This window comes from Leuciscus leuciscus (assembly GCF_965113295.1).
Source record: "Leuciscus leuciscus genome assembly, chromosome: 4".
NCBI classification, from domain to species: Eukaryota; Metazoa; Chordata; class Actinopteri; order Cypriniformes; family Leuciscidae; genus Leuciscus; species Leuciscus leuciscus.
Genome location: NC_138728.1, coordinates 27,400,831 through 27,420,140, shown reverse-complemented (window position 1 = coordinate 27,420,140; position 19,310 = coordinate 27,400,831). Strand labels below are relative to the sequence as shown.

The 19,310-nt window shown below is 38.5% G+C and overlaps 1 protein-coding gene across 2 annotated transcripts in view; it reads left to right on the top strand.

Moving 5' to 3' along the window:
- The window catches only part of myrfl (myelin regulatory factor like), a 61,128-nt gene that overhangs the window by 32,820 nt on the left and 8,998 nt on the right, over positions 1-19,310 (top strand). For both annotated transcript variants that reach the window (XM_082167902.1, XM_082167901.1), the window contains 7 exons: positions 9,283-9,373; positions 10,250-10,450; positions 11,372-11,480; positions 11,571-11,680; positions 11,771-11,931; positions 18,435-18,507; positions 18,586-18,674. In XM_082167902.1, coding sequence (XP_082024028.1) covers positions 9,283-9,373; positions 10,250-10,450; positions 11,372-11,480; positions 11,571-11,680; positions 11,771-11,931; positions 18,435-18,507; positions 18,586-18,674 — 834 coding nt within the window. The remainder of the gene's footprint in view (positions 1-9,282; positions 9,374-10,249; positions 10,451-11,371; positions 11,481-11,570; positions 11,681-11,770; positions 11,932-18,434; positions 18,508-18,585; positions 18,675-19,310) is intronic.

Here is a 19,310-nt window from a genome sequence, read left to right as displayed (position 1 = left end):
TGCCTTGGCTGCAGAAGCCGCAGCAGCCGCCTCCTGTTCCTCCATCAGCCTCAGCTGCTCTTCGCTATATTGCGGCTCGTAAAAGTAGCCACGAACATCTGATTTGAGCATCAGACTTTCGAAATCCTCTTCTTCCATATCATATTGAGTACCTTCTGCCATTGTCATAACTTCACATCTGGCTCCACAGTGCCTGCTAGCTTAGCTTCCAAACAAGATGGCGGATATTGCTTTTAGTTTCTGCTAGTGAAGTCCCACCCACTGATCTGTAATAGATCTGTAGCGTGAGTGGGTCCCACCCCCTGGAAAAATGAGGAATGAGTGTGTGTAGTTTCAACCCCTCTACAAAGAAATGGGACTTGATCAATAAGACATCGCTTCATTTACTGCTACAAACTGATAATGGTCAAATAAGTATGATTTAAACCATGTTTATGCAATTCCAATAATGCCAACATAATTTTCGAGTCTATTTAAAAGAATGTTGTGGTCAATAGTATCAAATGCAACACTAAGATCGAGTAACACTAATAGAGAGATACAACCACGATCGGATGATAAGAGCAAATCATTTGTAACTCTAATGAGAGCTGTCTCAGTACTATCGTACGGTCTAAATCCTGACTGAAAATCATTGCAGATACCATTTTTTTTTCTAAAAAGGAAAATAGTTGTGAGTCCTTTTAAAAAAAGCCTTTTCTAGTATCCTTGACAGATTCGAGATCGACCTGTAATTGACTAATTCTGTAGGATCAAGTTGCGTTTTTTTAACAAGTGGTTTAATCATAGCCAGCTTAAAAGTTTTTGGTACGTATTCTAATAACAAAGATTAATTAATGATATTAAGAAGAGGATCTATGACCTCTGGAAGCATCTCTTTCAATATCTTAGTCGGTATAGGGTCTAACATACATGTTGTCAATTTAGATGATTTAACGAGTTTAGAAAATTCTTCCTCTCCTATAGCAATGAATGAATCGAATTTTTCCTCAGGGAGACTACAATGCACTGTCTGATGCGATACTGTAGTAGACGGTTGCATAGTTATAATTTTCTCCCTGATATTATCAATCTTGTAAGTAAAGAAGTTCATAAAGTCATTACTGCTGTGCTGCTTGGAAAGGTCTGGGGTTAAAGTGAAAGTGAAAGTGAAAGTGACACGTGACGGCCAAGTATGGTAACCTATACTTGGAATTTGACCTCTGCATTTAACCCATCCAAGTTAATGCACACACATTAGGAGCAGAGTAGTGAGTAGTTAACACACAGACACTGCAAACGTGGATACACACACCCAGAGCAGCGGGCAGCCTTTGTGTGGCGCCCGGGGAGCGATTAGGGGTTAGGTGCCTTGCTCAAGGCTTTATTTATCATTAATTTAGCCACCGTTTCAAATAAATACCTAGGGTTTTGTTTATTTTCTTCTAATAGGGTTGAAAAATAAGCAGATCTAGCAGTTTTTAAAACTCTAGTTTTGTTTTCTTCCAGTTGCGCTCCATTTTTCTGCCTGCTCTCTTAAGGGCCTGAGTGTGCTCGTTGTACCACTGTGTTTGACTATTTTCTTTAATCTTCTATAAGCGCAAAGGAGCAACTGTGTCTAAGGTGCTGGAAAAGAAAGAGTCAAACATTTATGTCGCAATATTGAGTTCTTCTAAGCTTTATGGGATGCTGAGGAGATCAAACTGATCAGGAATATTATTAATAAAGCAATCTTTAGTGGCAGAAGTGATAGGTCTAACATATTTGTAACACGGAGTTGGCTTTGCAGCCTTGGCTAAATGAAGAATACACAGCAAATTCTTTGATAAAGTCTGTATGGTGCCCTGGTGGCCTGTAGACAGTAGCCAGCACAAATCTCAAACGTGATTTATCATTTACACTAGATAGTATTAGATTAAGCACCAACACTTCAAAATAATTAAATTTAAAACAAGACTTCTCAGTAATTCTGAAGATATTACTATAAATTACAGCAACACCTCCCCCTTTGCCTTTCAGACGAGGCTCATGTTGAGGAGCATGACGAGCGTTTATGTTGGGAAGTGTAGTTTGCGCGGTGACACCCAACTTGAAACTATTTCAAGGAAATCTATTTACATGTGTTTTTAAAGTAGAAGCGTATCTCCTTAGCCTTACCCTGGAATTGCTTCAATCTCCGCCTATAGAGGGTATGTATTGACGTCACTTCCCCGCCAGAACACACCCCCTCAGCAGGACTGAGTGGCAAAACATCCTGCAGCTTGACTGGATTTAATAGGGGAAACTGTGAAAACAGGAGTAAAACAAACAATTACCTGCTTAAATTAAAGGCAGTTGGACTCGACAGTGTTCCTTATAACTTACCAAAGAACCAGTGGTCTGGAATGTGGCCAGGATTTGGGTTTCCCGACAGTTATATGTACCTGATTTCGATGCTAGGGAAATACATAAAACAAAGCCTGTTAATGCATTATGTTAGACAACAATATAAATACAATATAGGTATATCTAAATCCAGATGGCTTCTATCATTGTTATATCGTCATATTGTCCAGCCATAAAACTTGTTAAAGCACCAAGTCATTATAGACATAACAATTTATGTAAAGCTGCTTGAAAACGATGTGTATATTGAAGCGCTAATAAATTTGTCTTGACGCTTGGTCATACTTCAAGATGCAAGAAGAAATTGAGATAATAGTGTTTTGGACTGCTTTTTACAGAAAAGTTGTGGGGGGAAAAAAAGAAAAAGGATTTGGATGCAATCGATGAGATTATGCTTACACCTTTCATCAGCTCACTTTCTAATTGGGTATCGTTTCATTCCATGTGACAATCTACAGAGTGCGTTTGTCCCCGGGGTTCCTCCCACACAACAGGATTTCTGATCGTAAATATTCAACACTGTGGCGACATGTGCTTGAAATGGTAGAATTCACATACAGTGCTTGTTAGGTTTCATCTTTAAGAATGTTGCCTGCGGTGTGAGTTTCCCCTTTAAGGGACTGACGTTTGCTTTTGAGTGGTTTTGGAATATTAAATCGTTAGCTAGTTCACGGCTTTTCATCCAGTTTTGATGTCGTCTTCATTTAATCAGACGAACACCTACAATACATTGGATATTTACGATTTCAGATCCGCGTGGCCCTGACCTTCTACCGAGCAGATTCAATCAGTCTTAAAGGGATAGTTCACTTTGAAATACATTTTTGGTATGTTTTAGCTTACCTCAAGGGCATCCAAGATGTAGGTGTCTTTTTTTCCCGCAGTAGTTTCAATTTTGATATTTTTAGGTCAAACCGTTCTTGTCTGTCAGTCATATAATGCAGGTCTATGGTCATTATCTCAAAACACAAGCACAGAGTCCAAATTAAAACAATTCCCCATCGTCCAAATTAAACAATTCCCCATCGTAAGTACACATTGATGGCCTAAGACACGAAACGAGCGGTTTGTGTGAGAAAACGAACAGTATTTATATCGTTTTTACCTCTTATACGCAGCCATGTCGAAGTGATCTGATCTGACGTGTACGCAGACTGGTGCATAGATATATACACACTAGACTGACAGACAAGAACGGTTTGACTTAAAAATATAAAAATTTAAACTACTGCAGAAAAAAAGACACCTACATCTTGGATGCCTTTGAGGTAAGCTAAAACATACCAAAAATGTATTTCAAAGTGAACTATCCCTTTAACACAACTCATAACACAGGAAAATCTGATAAAATAATCTGTACAACCATCAAGATAATCAGGACTTTACCTAGGATTGTCAGCTTGTAAACAACGTCACGTAACGTTAGATTTACCTCAGAAAAAAACATTGAATGACCGTAAACTTGATAGTTAGCTAGCAAAATTAACACTGGAGAGGAGCATAGCAAAAAATGTAAATGCACTATATTACTTATTCATATCATTAAAACATTTTTATTAAAATGCTATTATTATAAAAACTAGCTTATATGCATTTGTAAACGAATCAGTTGTTAATTTTGCCCTTTAATAATTACTTACCAACATGTATAGTTTATAGCAATAGTTGAGATTTTTTTTATTGAGAAAAATTAACATGTAATTAATTGATATTGCATCGAATTGGATCAAGATCAGAATCGAATAGCAAGCTTATGAATCGAAATCATGAAATCAAGCCCTAATAAAAACACAGCTCCAATACCAATCATTGAACCATGCAAACATTGTAATATGTCAGTAAACCTAATAAATTCTGTTCCGTTATCAAAGTTTTTTTTACAAAAAAACTCCACCCATTAACCTCCTCCTCCGCCAGACCTCGATCAATGAAAATTACACTGAACAAAATTATAAACGCAACACTTTTGTTTTTGCCCCCATTTTTCATGAGCTGACCTCAAAGATCTAAGACTTTTTCTATGTACAAAAAAGGCCTATTTCTCTCAAATATTGTTCACAAATCTGTCTAAATCTGTGTTAGTGAGCACTTCTCCTTTGCTGAGATAGTCCATCCACCTCACAGGTGTGGCATATCAAGATGCTGATTAGACGGCATGATTATTGCACAGGTGTGCCTTAGGCTGGCCACAATAAAAGGCCACTCTAAAATGTGCAGCATAAAAAGCGGCGGCGCTTTCATTAGGATTTATTTTTCTCATAACAGCTAAACGAACTTAATATACTCCACCATTTTTTGGTCATACAGATAAGAGTACATAATTCAAAACTGTAAACTTTCATTCATGTACACTCACAATAGGCTAACGACAAAAGTTTGTCTGTCGTCTCTGTCTCCAGGAACTGCGCATCATAAAAATGTACCAAAAGCCACTTGCCTCAGCTCAGTCACGATAAGAAATATGTCTAAAGCTTTAAATGTCTAAATATTTAATAAATGTTGTCTGATTATGTAATCCATATGAAACCGAGAGGCATAGAGGATCTACTCAAATATGTTGATCATGTGTATGAGCGCGTCTCAATGAGGAAAGGACAAGGTAAGAGTGAAAATCTCGCTCTAATTAAATGTAAATCGCCCTGAATTAAAATGTAAAAACAGATCAAAATTTCTTTGCCGAAATGTTGCGATATTGTTTAATTTAAGTTCATAATTATTCTATAAATGTTATTTAGTTTAACAGCAACACGAAATATCCACTGTGGTTCGAGATTTATTTGAATAAATAAAAATAACCGCCCTCTGCTTAATTCACAAATCGCACCCTGGTTTTAAGGATCCAAAGATCCAGCCCGACTGAAAGATCCCTGAGGAATTTAATATTGAATTGAAACTAATATTTTTCATGACAACAAATGAACATGAGTTTGAAGTTTGTATTTCGTTTTGCTTGGAAAAAGCTGGCCTAAACCGAAGTAGCGTTTTACTTTATCTCCTCTCAAATTGCCTATGGGGGGTTTGGAGGGGCAGTTCAGTGGCTTTATCGTGGGGGTGCAGGACAAGGTGTTAATGCCCCGACTTTCACATTTACATTTACATTTACATTTAGTCATTTAGCAGACGCCCTTATCCAAAGCGACTTACAAATTAGGACTAAGTTCAGCGAGTCATCATAAAGAGGCAAAAGCAACAACAACGCAGGAAGTGCTCAAAATACGAAGTTCTGGTATTATTCAGAGTAGCATAAGCCTGATAAGTGATGTTTCAAAGGGAAAGGATTTTTTTTTATTTTTTTTATTTTTTTTTTTTTTTATAAGGTTAAGTGCTCACGGAAGAGATTGGTTTTCAGCTGTTTTTTGAATGTTGTCAGGGATTCTGCATTCCGGATGAGGGTGGGGAGAGCGTTCCACCAGCATGGAACTGTAAATGAGAATGTTCTGGAAAGTGATTTTGTGGCTTTCTGTGATGGAACCACGAGACGTCGCTCGTTGACCGATCGTAGGTGTCTGGTAGGGATGTAGACTCGTAGGAGTGAGTGAAAGTAGGAGGGAGCTGAGCCTGTGATAGTTCTGTAAGCAAGCGTCAGTGCCTTGAACTTGATGCGAGCAGCTAGAGGTAGCCAGTGCAGAGAGATGAACAGAGGAGTGACGTGGGCCCTCTTGGGCTCGTTGAAGACAAGACGAGCTGCAGCATTCTGGATCATCTGTAGGGGTTTGGTCGCACATGCTGGGAGTCCAGCCAGAAGGGCATTGCAGTAGTCAAGCCTAGAGATGACCAGGGCCTGGACGATAAGTTGTGTTGGATGCTCAGTTAGGAAAGGCCTGATCTTCCTGATGTTGTGCAGTGCAAACCTGCATGATCGAGCTGTCTTTGAAATGTGATCTGTGAAGGTCAGCTGGTCATCAAACGTTACTCCAAGATTTCTGACCGATCTTGATGGGGTGATTAATGATGACTCTAGCTGGATGGTGAAGTCGTGCTGTAGAGACGGATTGGCAGGGAGGACGAGAAGCTCAGTCTTTGCCAGGTTGAGCTGCAGGTGGTGTTCCTTCATCCATGTGGAGATGTCCGCCAGACAGCTTGAGACCCGTGCAGCTACTGTGGGATCATCTGGTTGAAAGGAGAGGAAGAGCTGCGTGTCATCAGCATAGCAGTGGTAGGAAAAACCGTGTGCCTGTATGATGTGTCCCAGTGATGTGGTGTAGATGGAGAAGAGGAGGGGACCAAGAACTGAACCCTGGGGAACCCCTGTGGTCAGCTGATGTGCTCTGGATACCTCGCCTCTCCATGCGACCTTGAAGGACCTACCTGTGAGATAGGACTCAAAACCAGTGGAGTGAAGTTCCTGTGATGCCCAGTGATGAGAGGGTGGACAGAAGGATCTGATGATTCACCGTGTCGAAGGCAGCAGACAGATCCAGGAGAATGGACTATCTATGGATAGCCAGCCTGATGATACAGTACAGGCAAAGGCAAAATTCCTTTCAGAATAAATCTCTTGATGTGTCCACATAGGCCCTGTCTTAATTAAATTATAAATATTGGAGCGAATGTATTTAAAGGTTTTTCATAAAAAAAAAAAATCAATTGAAGTGTTCAATCCAGTTGTTTCAACTGTTTTGTAGAGTTTTAGAATGTTTGAGCAGTGTGTATGATTGTCAATGATCTGGCATTATCTAAACATGAACTGTTGACAAAACGCGTTCATGCCAACTAAACAATAGAGAGTGCTTTAATTTGCGATGAACCTCGTTTTATTGTAGCCTAAGGTGAATTCAACAAGGCATTATTTTTCTTTGAAGCAACAAAGGCTAAATCATTTGTTACAGTTGTTTTTTGTAATTGGTGTGGATGACACGCAGCGAAATATACAGTATTATTAGCTGTATGATGTGTTTCTACCCTGAAATTTTAATAAAGACCCGGTGCGCACAGTGAGGGAGACAAAATAAACTTGCTAAAAAGAGATCCAGCGAGAGATAGGCAAAGAAAAACACCCAATCTTAATTTATGTGGCTTTGTACTATTTTCATTTTGTACTGTTTTAATTGTACACAGCAAAGCTGCAATTTCTTTGGCAATACAAATTTAAAAATGTTGCAAGAATAACATTCTGTATTTCTCATTTTGCATCACATATGGAAATGCTAAACTCGACTTGTTTAAAATAAATAGCCTAAACTGTCCAGACTCTTTATTTAAACCTTGAAATGTGCAATGGGGTTTTAAATTGAATTCATTTATATTTTATTTTTTAATTAATTTAGAGTTCTTTTACATTTTTATTGGTTTTTATATTGAAAGCAATACTATTTATTTAGTCTGTTATTTTTTGTAGAAGTCTTTTTTCTTATTTGTTCAATGTATGGATCTGTTTTGAAATTTTTCTTTTGTTGCTATGACCGGGTATCACTGTCAGTCATCTCAATTTCGTGAATGATTCACAAAACAATAATTTAGCAGATTAAAGACAATCTTCATCATCTTCAGGCCATTGTGATTTTCTGGTGCGATTGGCTGATAATCTCCTTCGAGAGCACCTTCGGGTTTTGCCGTCTGTGCAGCGCAACAGAGGCTCTACTGGAATGTAGCAAATTGATGTAATGTGCGATTATTAATTAAACAAAATGCTTGACCTTAATAATCTGTTACCTATTTAACCATCAAGAACGGTAAAACATAAACGCTGTCGACCAACATCGGTTAACAGCATGTAGGGTACAATGTTATCGTCTAAACGCCTATTAATAAAAATGACAGACAATGAATAACAAAGCTCCGAAAAGTGTTTCGAATCAATAAATGAACATTTCAGGAGTTCTTAATTTTGACAAACAGCCTATTAAACTACAAACAAAATTATGATGATAGTAGAGCTGAGATTCAAATTCAGGCCACATTTACACATAGCTGGGTATTTAGAGAAACGAATATTTCTCCCCCTCCGTTTTCAAAAATAACATCGTGCACACAACATCGTTTTCAAAAAAAGTTGTCGTTTACATCAACCCGCATAAATACAAAGGGGCGGCAGTGTAAGGAGAAGGATAAAGCCATGCAAGCCAATCAGAATCCTCAAAATCGACAACGACGAATAGCACGAGCGACTTCCTGTTCCTTTCAAAACAATAGACATGGCGCGAGGTTCGTTCGTGTGGACAGACAGCGAAGCAAATGCAAACAGGCCAAAAGCGTTTTCACAAAAGTAAAAATGAGTACCACTTTAACAGCATCCATGATCAAATAGTAGCCAAACAAACTCATAGACAGTATGGAACAAACTCTAAACATAGGGCGCTCACATGACGTAAGCATTTTCTGGCGCATAATGTGACGTTTGAGAACCTAAAACCCCGTTTCTCCCAGTTGACACGGCAACACATAACCGGCGTTTTCAGAAATCTCCACTTTGGCCGGCGTTTTTAGAAATAATCGTTTTCTGGGATAAAAACGGCGTTTTCGTGTAAATGACAGGCCAAAACGCAGGGAAATATCTGCGTTTTCCCATCGTGTAAACGGGGCCTTAGACTGTTTGAAGCACCACGAGGCACATGTTGGAGCGTTGACCACACAGCTATCGCCTGCTTAACGATAGCTTAACGTCTTATGCTTATGCAAAGCCTCATTGATGTGACATTTTTCTATTGCAATGTTATATGTTGAAATGTTTTCATTATTTATTAAAGAAAATTATGCTAATCATAACAACCTACTGTTCGCCCATTTACTCCACTATTCCACCAAGGCATTTGCAATTTCTCAAATATGTCTGGGGCGAGAAATTGTTATATGTGGTTTGGCAATAGGGGATCAGTTTGCATCCGTGAAATGTATTGTCTGAAAGCTGCAATGCTACCTACAGATTTGACCATTTAATTATAACTAGCTGTACTGTATTTTACCGTTTATGCTTGATAGGTACTTTATGATGGCGGTTGGTCTGTATGCTACTGTGAAAGAAGACAGTTTCCTGCTGGTTGCTAAAGTTTCTGAAAAAATCATCGTCAGGGTAAGTGTTTTTGCTTTTGTACCATAACCCTGGGCTGGACTTCAGTCCTTAAGATTTAAAAGGCAACTAAATTCTGTATCTAGCAATACATCTTCACATTTACTTCCACAGAGTTGTGGTCAAAACTTTTGCGTATCCAGAAGAAATAATAACAGACCACTTTACTGATATAATATACAGTATAGCACAAACATAGCCCGCTATGAACTCCAGGTTTGCACACATTATCCTCAAAGATTGCTGCTTTAGTGGTGGAAGCCTTCTGTTGGCTTTGACAGTGGGTGCATCTCAATCAGCTCCCTAGTTTAGTAGTCGGGGCACTGATAAGGGAGTCTGCAATTTTAAGGGCTGTCTCAATTGCTAAATTCTACCAGTGCACTGAAAGGTTGGCTCCCTAAAAAGTCCCACAATGCACCGTGAAAACCAGGGAGCATCGATGCTCACTATGTTTCATTAACGGAAGATCTGAAGCACAGAACATAAATCACAAGGGCCAACTCACTACTCATAATGAAACGCGATAGATGTTTAAAAAAAAAAAATACAAACCATTATTTAATTATATTTCAGCGTAAATATACATCACTAGACAGGTAATGAACAGTCTAGATAACATAATTTATTTATAATGTTGCACATAACAAGCAAAGTATTAATCATAATATACTTTAATTGTCATGTCGCCGGAAATAGAGTCATCAATGCCCCAATTTGTAGTGAGTCAGGGTCTTTACTGTCCTTACCAGTGCCTGAATTTGTGTACATGATATACTGATTCACAACTTAGGAAGCTACAGAGCTGAATGAGACGCACCCAATGTGTCTTGACGGTGTACGAAAGTGGTTCTCAAACTTTTATCATCTCTCCATCTATAGGCCTCCAATCCAGGTCAGTTTGAGAATGATAGTGACGTGCTCTGGCAAAGAGGACAGATCCCAGAGTCTGTGGTGTGTCACGGGAGGATCGGCATCAACACAGACAGCCCTGATGAGGCTTTGGTGGTTTGTGGGAACGCCAAGATAATGGGAAACGTCATGCATCCCTCAGACAGAAGGGCCAAACAAAACATTCAGGAAGTGAGTGTGTCTCTCTGATAGATATTACAAAGACAAACTAAACAAGATGACATTCAATTAAGGTTAAGACAGCAGTATTAATGGCTTTTCCAAACGGATTGCCTCCCAAAAGTGATTTGATCTGATATTAACCTCAGTCTCGAGAGATCCGATTAGAGACCCCTTGATCCCAGGATACATATTTGAGACACATGATATTAGCAGGTCTAACTGGGTCCTTATATATAAGTAGTAAAATACATCACACTTTAAACCCATTAAATCATCTTAGTAGTACTATAATACTGCAGTTACTGTAGCACTCAATAGTAACTGCAGAGAAGCAGCGCTGATGAATCTAGTAGATTTACATAGAAAGCAGTGATAAACAGCTTAAGCAATAAATTGGCTTAAAAGCATTCTTCTTACATCAGTGCGTTCAGACCTCGTACATGCTCATACTGGTAATCCTATTCTTTGTTCACAAATATCATTATACCGGTAATTTACTGGTAATGTTACAACTTCTCATACTTGAAAACTGATTTACCACTATTTTTGAAAAAGTCCTGTTCACACATGATCTCTAAATGAAGTTTTATGTAACAAAGTTCGGGAGGAGCACGTTCAGGTAGTCAACCAATCAGCACAAGAGGAAGCCGGTATAAATGAAGCCTTTCCTCACCTCTGTCTCATGACAAGTTTCACAGCATCCCTCCACCACCCCATCACCTCACTCTCGGCTGGTTTCTATCCCAGTAAAAAGGGGGAGTACTCTGGGTTCGGGCCAAATTCCGAGCTCGGAGCCCTCCCCCGGACAGCATGCCAAATACGCTTGAAATACTACATCTGATTTCATGTACGTGTGAACTCGTGAAATGGTTTACTAGTAAAGACAGTATGTGTGAAAGGAATTATATCTTGTGCCTTGCGATGTTGCAGGTGGACTCAACAGAGCAACTTAAGAGGATAGCTCAGATGAGAATTGTGGAGTATGATTATAAACCGGAGTTTGCCTCAAGGATGGGAATTGACCAGCATCATGAAACAGGTACAACCTAAATTAGTGTATACACTGCGCTTTATATAAAACTATGTTCTGAAGACAGACACTCACCATCATCCGTCTCGCCTTGATTAGGAATCATAGCGCAAGAAGTCCGAGAACTCCTGCCTTCGGCTGTGAGAGAGATGGGTGATGTCACTTGCATGAACGGGGAGAAGATCGATAATTTTCTTATGGTGGACAAAGTGAGTCTGTCAGATATTTGTTATTAATTGTAGTAAATATTTCTAGACATGGACAGTATGTAAAATAATCTTGGTTGGTTTGTCTTAAAGGAGCAGATTTTTATGGAGAACGTGGGTGCTGTGAAGCAGCTGTGTAAACTCACAGATAACCTTGAGACTCGTATTCAAGAGCTTGAGGTCTTGAACACTCACCTGGCCAAACTGAAGACGCTAGGTAGCATGCGCTCCAACAGTGGCTCTCCTGCTAAAGGGTATGGAATTTCTTAAGTTCTCCACACAGTATTTCTCTCTTTCAGATGCTCTTTCCCCAAGTTTCTTTCCCATTTTCTCAACACACATGGAGGTCAATGCTTTAGTGTTTCCTGGAGTCCACACATTATCTAAGGGTGTGTTCACACTTGTAGTTCAGTTCTCTTGATTATTTTGGTCCGGACAAAAAAAAAAGAGAAAACAATACATGTAACACTGGTTCGCTTAGCGTTCACACTGTAATTTTGTAAAGACTCAATTGCAATTGCTAAAGAAAAAAAAAGTGGGTTGTGCAACAGAACTTAAACAAACATCCAAAATAATGCTGTGTTCTAGGCTAAATGCGCTCGTTGTATGTGCATACGTATGATGGTATTTTGACCAGCTGAGAACTTGTGAAGAGTTTATAAAATGTGTAAAGTCAAAACCGAAGTGGGTTCTGTAGTTCTGTAGTGGACTCATTGGCTGGAGCGGACACCTGGGCTGAAGAACAGTTTGCGGCCCAAACACACAAAATGGCCACTGCCATTACAGGAAGTGGAGCCGCAGGCAGTGAACCCTCTAAGGCGACCAGACTAAGAACAACTGAGCTCTGAAGTGTTGCCAGCCGCTCTCACCAACATTAGCAGTGGATCCACCAAGCTGGATGCCAGTCTCACTAGCATAGGGACCACATTAATGGCTTCATGTGCAACATTCATGACGACCGGAAACCTTGGCGTGTCGTCCATGATAGCTGAAGACTGGCGTGGCGGAAATGACGGCTGGAGACTCTGGTGTGGTGGAAGATACTCTGGCATGAGTATCTCTGCCATGTTGTGAAGAGTCTCTGGTGTGGCGGCCACCGGACTGGAAGGCGCTGAAAGCACGGGATTAGCGAGTAGTAGCGACCATCAGAACTGGACATGCTGGTGACTGTGGTGGGCCAAGCTCTGTGGCCATCGGAGCTTGGTGGATACTGCCCCCCACAAAAAATCTTTATGGGGAGCATCCTCCTCGACCTAACCAACAGTGAAGAGGACCTTGTTAGCTGGAGGCACAATTTTCTGCTATTCATTTTCCACTTACATAAATGTGTGCTTCACTATGTAGGTCTATACCTGCTATATCATATGCCTACAAACATCTACACACAGTTTATAGCAATTCAGATGCATTATGATTTCTGGATTTTGTGTCAAACAAATGTTTTTTTTTGTAATTTAATGTAATTATAAATCAGTACAAAGGAAATAATATAGAACAATGAACATGAACATGTGGGGATACAGAGAAAAGGAAAATAACTAATAATAATAATAATATATATATTTTTTTTTTTACAATTTATATAAAACTTGTTCTATAATACAAGATGTTTTCAAATCTTTTTTATTGGAGGGGATTTTTTGAAGTGATGACAATAATAACTGTAAATCAAAAACAAATAATTTGCAGTTAGGTTTGAATTTAAGGTATCTTGCTTTGTGAATATGGTATTTAACTATCATACAAAAAAAAGTTTAATATATCATCTAGCTTTTTATTTTCAGAGACATCCGAGAGAAAAATAACCTTACTGACAGAGATATTGCACAACTGATGAAATGCAAGAAATATGGAAGCTGAAATCTGAAGCCAAAATTGTTTAGTATAAGCACAGAAGAATAAGTTTAGAATAAGTGTAAAATAGATTCTTCCTCCTCTTGGCAAAAAGAGCATAGTGGGGAAATATTACGGTAAAATGTACTTATATTTATTACAAGGGTAATAATGATGAATAATTTTTAAATTGACTTTTTTATTTTATTATGAAACAAAAATTTGTTTGGCACTGTCCATGCCTTATGAAATTTGATATTTGGGAAAAGTGCAAACCATTTCCCATAAGCCTTAATAATTGAACTATTACTATCAGTGATAAAGTTTCTTAAAAAATTATTTGTACATTTAACATCCAGGGCCCGTATTCATAAAGATTCTAAGAATCCTCTCAGAAAACTCTTAATTTAGCTTAAAAACTTTTACGTAGGAGTCTTAGCTTAAGAGCAATTCGGGACCGATCTGAGAGCAACTCTGAGTAAGGAAAAGACAAAAACTTTCATCTTAGTGAGGAGGCGGGGTTGACTACGTTGCTATGTATGACACAATCTTTTGAAGACTGTGATTGGTTGGTTGTCCAAGAAGGGAAAAAAAAGTGATTTTAAGTATAGGGTCTATTCTAAGCCTTCACTTTGAAATTACATGCGTAATTTTTCCTATTTGACCGTTCTCACACACACACACACACACACACACACACACACACACACACACACACACACACACACACACACACACACACACACACACACACACACACATTATATATGTGTATATAAATCCTTTTTATTTTTATTTACCATGGTATGGTAATAATGTATCATGCATGCTGTTAATTTCCTATAAGGTATTTGATTGGCTTAGAATGATAAAAATTGTTCCACTCTTTCCAATTACACTGATTGCTGGCATGTCTATTTAAGTGGTGGTTTGAATGTTGGTTTTAATGTTTCAAACATGGAATTTCTCCAGCTGCCAAATATCGTAATGTAGTGATTACTTTCATTTCTGGCGCTATGGCATTTCTGTGCTGTGTTGGAGATGTTAGCGCATCTCTAATAAGATCTGTCACAAACATGATCCCTGCATGATCTAATATATAGTGTCTTATTAACTCACTGTCATCCATTGTCTGCAACACATTTCTTCTCCTTCGTCTTTCTGTCATTTTCTCCTCTGCTAAAGAAACTCTTAAGCCTCTTAAAAGTCCTCGTCCGTGCTCCTAACAATTTTGACCTTAAGACCTCTTTTAAGGGTTAAGATGCTTTCTGAATTACTTTTTTCTTTACTAGGATTTTTTCTTTAATTTTAAGAGTAAACGCCCACATTTCTAAGAATTTCTTAGAATTTTGTCACTAGGAGCTACTCTTTGCATTAAGATTCTTTATGAATACGGGCCCAGGAGATTTACCCCTTGTATAGATAGTTGAGGGACATTCATATTCAAATTACCATATGATTTATAAGATTTCACCGAAAACAACAAATTAGAAGGGATAATAATACATTTTATTTGTAATGCACTTTACACTTCAGCGAAATCTCAAAGTGCTACAGTAACAAGAGGTTAAAAAAAAAGAAAAAAAAAAAGAAAAAAAAAAAAGAAACAGTACAAAATATATCACACAATAAATAAAAACACCACAAAATTAAAATCAAAAACATGAGAGTTAAAAGGCCTGTTTAAATAAAAATGTCTTTAGACCCTTCTTGAAAACCTCCACGGTTTGTGGAGCCCTTAGGGACTCTGGGAGGGCATTCCAGAGCCGTGGGGCGACTGCCTGAAAGGCCCTATCTCCCATGGAGGAGAGTTTAGTCCTTGGTTGGTACAGGCAGTAGGTAGAGGTAGAGGAGCGGAGGTTACGTGTGGCGGTGTGTGGAATGAGGAGTTCACTGAGGTAGGCAGGGGCAGTTCCATGTATGCACTGATGGGTGAGGAGACAGATTTTGTACTGAATTCTGTGTTGAATGGGCAACCAGTGTAGTAATTTCAGGAAAGGTGTGATATGGTCATATTTGCGCCTCCTCGTCAGGACCCGGGCATCGCAGTTCTGAATATGCTGGAGCTTTTGCAGGCTTCTGCCAGGGATCCCGACAAGGAGGGCATTACAGTTGTCCAACCTGGAGGAGACAAAGGCATGGATCAATCTCTCAGCATCCGGTTGGGAGAGGGAAGGACGGAGTTTGGCGATATTTTTAAGGTGGAGAAAGGAGACCTTACAGAGGTGACGGATGTGGGTGTCCAATGTGAGATTTGAGTCAAGTCTGACTCCGAGGTTTGTAACAGAGGTAGACAGAGCAATGTGATGGCCAAAAATAGATATACTACTGAGGGAGGAGTACTGGGTTTGGTGAGGGGTACCAATCAAAATGGCTTCGGTTTTGCTGCTATTTAATTGAAGAAAGTTGCCAGATAACCATGCCCCTATCTCCTCCAGGCAAACCTGAAATGCCGACGTCAGCGCTGAGGGGAGTGAGGAGTCCATTTTTATGTATAATTGTGTATCGTCTGCGTAACAATGGAATGAAACTTTATGTTTATGGATGATGTGACCAAGGGGTAGTAAGTAGATGGTGAAAAGGGTCGGACCAAGGACGGACCCTTGTGGCACTCCACAACTGACCGTGTGGGGTGATGATTGGGACTGTCCTAAAGCCACATACTCCAGCCTGCCTGCGAGATATGACTGGAACCAGCTTAGTGTGGTCCCTGAGAGTCCAACCACAGACATAAGACGATGGAGCAAGATGTTGTGATCCACGGTGTCAAAGGCTGCCGACAGGTCCAGTAGGAGAAGGAGAGATGGTGAGCCCTGGTCTGCAATGATAAGTAGGTCATTCATGCCGCGTACCAGAGCTGTCTCCGTACTGTGTGCTGCTCGAAAACCAGACTGAAATTTTTCATATATGTTATGGATGTGAAGATGATTGTGAAGTTGGGCTGCAACAACTTTTTCCAGGGCTTTAGACAAAAACGGCAGGTTTGAAACGGGTCTGTAATGAGCCAGAATTTCCGGGTCAAGTGACGGCTTTTTCAGATGTGGACGGATAACTGCAGTTTTGAGAGCTGGAGGAACCTGACCGGATGTGAGTGACTGGTTGATGATTTCTGTGATCAGTGGACTGATGGCTGTAATGTTGGATTTTAATAATGGTGTGGGGAGAGGGTCCAATGAGCATGTAGAGGTTCTCATGCACTTTATGATCCTCTCCACCTCTGTCTGAGAAATGCATGAGAAGAAAGAAAATAGTCTTTGATAGTCTTTGAACTTAATGTAGTTCTGTTTTGATACATTTAAACCATATAGTTCAATAACATCTTTATAAGAATATAAGTCTCCACTATTGTTTACTAAGTCTGAGACAAAAACAGAATAAACAAGGCTAATGAGCAACAGCGGAATGCAATGAGTACTGATGAGTCCGGGCAAAGGATTATGGGGAATGTTTGACTGAATAGCAGAGGTCTGTGGAGGATTGCCCTCTGGTGGCTGTCCTGGGCACACCAGCTGGTGACTGTGACAATAGACATCTTAAAATAAAAATGAATAAATATGACAAAAACACAACAAAATTACTCAAACTAAAATGAAACTGAAAAATATACAAATAAAAACTTAATCAAGCTATTAATGAAAAATATATAATAGTATCTAAATTAGTATCATATTGGCGATTTACCGGTTCTGAATTTCGAATCCCGGGCAAATTTGGGTGTTTCAGACAGGACTAATGTAATTTTGCATTTTTCATTGAATCATTTCAGTTTTTATTTCATTTTATGTTTAATTTTCAATTTCTTTACATTTTTCAATTTAGATTTTGTTAATTTTCATTCAGTCATTTTTTTTTGTTATTTTAGAATTTTTCGAAGTTAATGCACTAACTGACATAATTTAATAACATTCAGCATTTTTTATTTTCTCTGACACAGTCTAGTCTAGTGTTATTGCTAGTCTAGGGTTAGTGCCAATATCATTGTTTAATGCAGGCAGGTTATAATATCAAGCGTAGCGTCAGTTCTGGCAGGTCACGTTAGTCAAGCTCGCATCAGCTGACTCTCAGCTGATCCACGTCTACCTATAGAAATACGACACCTATCACTGTATACATATATAAGCTCCTTCAGCATTTTCAGCAGTTGTCACGTTTCTTAGGAGCTGATTACCCTCCTCCATCCCCAGCTCCTGCTCTCGTCATTCCCCTTGAATCAGAATAAATTGTCGAATCATGTTGTACTTTAAAAATCTTGAATTAATGATATCTGCAATACATTCATGTTGGTTCTGTTCTGTTTACCCTAAGGGGGGTTATTGCTGCTCTCCCTGCTCTTATCCATGCTAGTTCTCGCCCAGAACAGAACCATACCGCCAATGCAAACTGTATACTAATTGTCAATCGTATTCGACGATAGTGGTCCTGACAGAAATACCATGTATAAAAAAACCTAAACTAAAATTAATTTTGTGACTATTTTTGTAGTATGAAAATGTATTTTAGTGCCAGTTGTTTATTTGAGTTAATGAAAATATTTTAATTTAGTATTATTTATCATTAATAATAATAATATCACTGGTCTCTCAGATGCTTCCAGACTTGGGAAACAATGAACTGTAATACTAAGGTTTGCAAATTATCTAAATATCTCAACTGCCAGTATTCAATTACTGGTAATCATAACACAGTCATAATAGAGCTGTAAACGGCAGTTTGAGGTCCTGGGAGTCATAATAGCAATATGTATTATACATATTTTTAAGATCCATAATTGCTCACTGGTGATATTCCAGTTTGAATGGAAACTTGTACTCGCACTTTTGCTTAACATTTGTTGCAGTTTTCGTGAATATGTGTGATTTGTGATGTATGTGCTCTCATGCAATCATCTTAAATCTGTCGTTCTATTGAAATTTTTGTGTCACAGGAAAATCAACATGAAAAACACACCTCATTCAAAACTTCCATCACCAAAGTCACCGCCACTGCAGTCTAGCAAAGTACGTGAAAATCACATTTCTTATCATTTTCTACAATGAATGTGACAAATATGACTGCATATCATGTTTTTCTTCCAGAACTACTTCTGTGGGAAATATCATCACTGTCTTCAACACAGAGTATTCCAAGCTAGCATCATCATGCTAGTAACAACCATGGCTATTTGGTGAGATGGTCTTCTAAATACACACCTTAAGATATTTTGGACACAAATTAAGAATTTGTTCCCACAACTTATCAATTCATGGCCACGTTTAATTAAGGCAAGACAATAGCAAAAAACACGTGTTTTATTTATTTATCTATTTTTTTACAGGCACTAGTCAATTTTGAGATTGTGGGCTATTTTGTTTCCATAACTTGTAATCTTTTAGACTCGTGGAAAGAAAACATTCAAATACACTTTTAATTGTTTATTTTATTGTTCTTTATCTATTTACAACTATGGATTTCAATAACAAGACATTTTTTTTTTTTTTTAAGTTCTCTCAAAACGACTTGGGTAGCATTTTATATAAATGTTAATTTTTTTCTGATTTATGGAGTAATAAAAATAAATATCCAAGAAATATCTCCTCTGTTAAAACATTCAACTCTAATTTAGTAACAGTGAAACAATAATTTAGGACCTGGCTACATCCAATGTTAAAATTTCTGTATATTTAATCAGATAAAGTCTCATTAGCATAATGAAACAAAACATTTCAGAACGCTTCTTATAAAAAAACAATTGTCTTAATGTACTGTTTAATTAACTGGGGAAAGTATGGCGATATCTATTAGTTAAAGGGGTGATTTTTTT